The 763-nt window shown below is 56.1% G+C and overlaps 1 protein-coding gene across 1 annotated transcript in view; it reads left to right on the top strand.

Moving 5' to 3' along the window:
* SPDYE3 (speedy/RINGO cell cycle regulator family member E3) overlaps positions 1 to 432 on the top strand; it is a 4248-nt gene extending 3816 nt beyond the window's left edge. Inside the window, exons 5-6 of the mRNA XM_012638885.1 lie at positions 38 to 206; positions 334 to 432. Coding sequence (XP_012494339.1) covers positions 38 to 206; positions 334 to 432 — 268 coding nt within the window. The remainder of the gene's footprint in view (positions 1 to 37; positions 207 to 333) is intronic.
* Positions 433 to 763: the final 331 nt, after the last annotated feature.

Genomic DNA, 763 nt, shown 5'->3' with positions numbered 1-763 from the left:
TGGTGTCCCTGACAAGCCACCTGATTTCTCTCTCCAGCTATCTGGCCAATGACATGGAGGAGGACAGCCAGACCCCCAAGAAAAACATATTTTCATTCCTATATGGAGAGAGCCGCTCCCAGCGTCCTCTGTTCCACAAGCTGCGCTACCAGTTCGTCCAATCCATGGGCTGGAGGACTAGAGTTTCCCGGGAAGAGTGTGAAGAGGTGGGTGCGCTGTGGAAATTTGGGGGTGGTGGTGGGAAGGGAATGGGCCGGACTGGAGGCTGGACAAGGGGAGGAAGGAGTTTTCCCTGGGAGTCGCCATCTTTCAGGAGGCTGTTTATCTGTCCAGATCCAGGCTTATGATCCCGACCTCTGGGTGTGGGGGCGAGATCGCACCCTCCTTCCCTACAGCTCCAGGCACTGTGGAGGCCCAAGGTCATCGACCTGAAGAAAGGTACATCTATGCCTGCATTCTCTGGGCCAAAGACACAATGATCTGTTGTCTTTGAGGGCATTTGAGGCACCCAATTGCTTGGCCCACTCTGGAACCCCCACCCACATCCCCCTCGTACACGCTGGGAAACAGCCGGCCACACAACACAGCCAGACCCTCCGGTCAGCTTCACGGCCACACACTGACAGCCACACACAGGCACAGCGTCAGGGAGATGTGCTAGGAGCCAGCAAGGCCACCTGGCCACACCCCAGGAAAACCAGTTTGTCACAGAGGCACAGATCTGGCAGAAATCCTTTAACCCAAAGTAATTGGGACCAAAGGA

The sequence above is a fragment of the Propithecus coquereli genome, unplaced genomic scaffold (assembly GCF_000956105.1).
Source record: "Propithecus coquereli isolate 6110/MARCELLA unplaced genomic scaffold, Pcoq_1.0 Scaffold137, whole genome shotgun sequence".
Lineage (NCBI taxonomy): Eukaryota > Metazoa > Chordata > Mammalia > Primates > Indriidae > Propithecus > Propithecus coquereli.
This window is presented reverse-complemented; position numbering and strand designations above follow the sequence as displayed.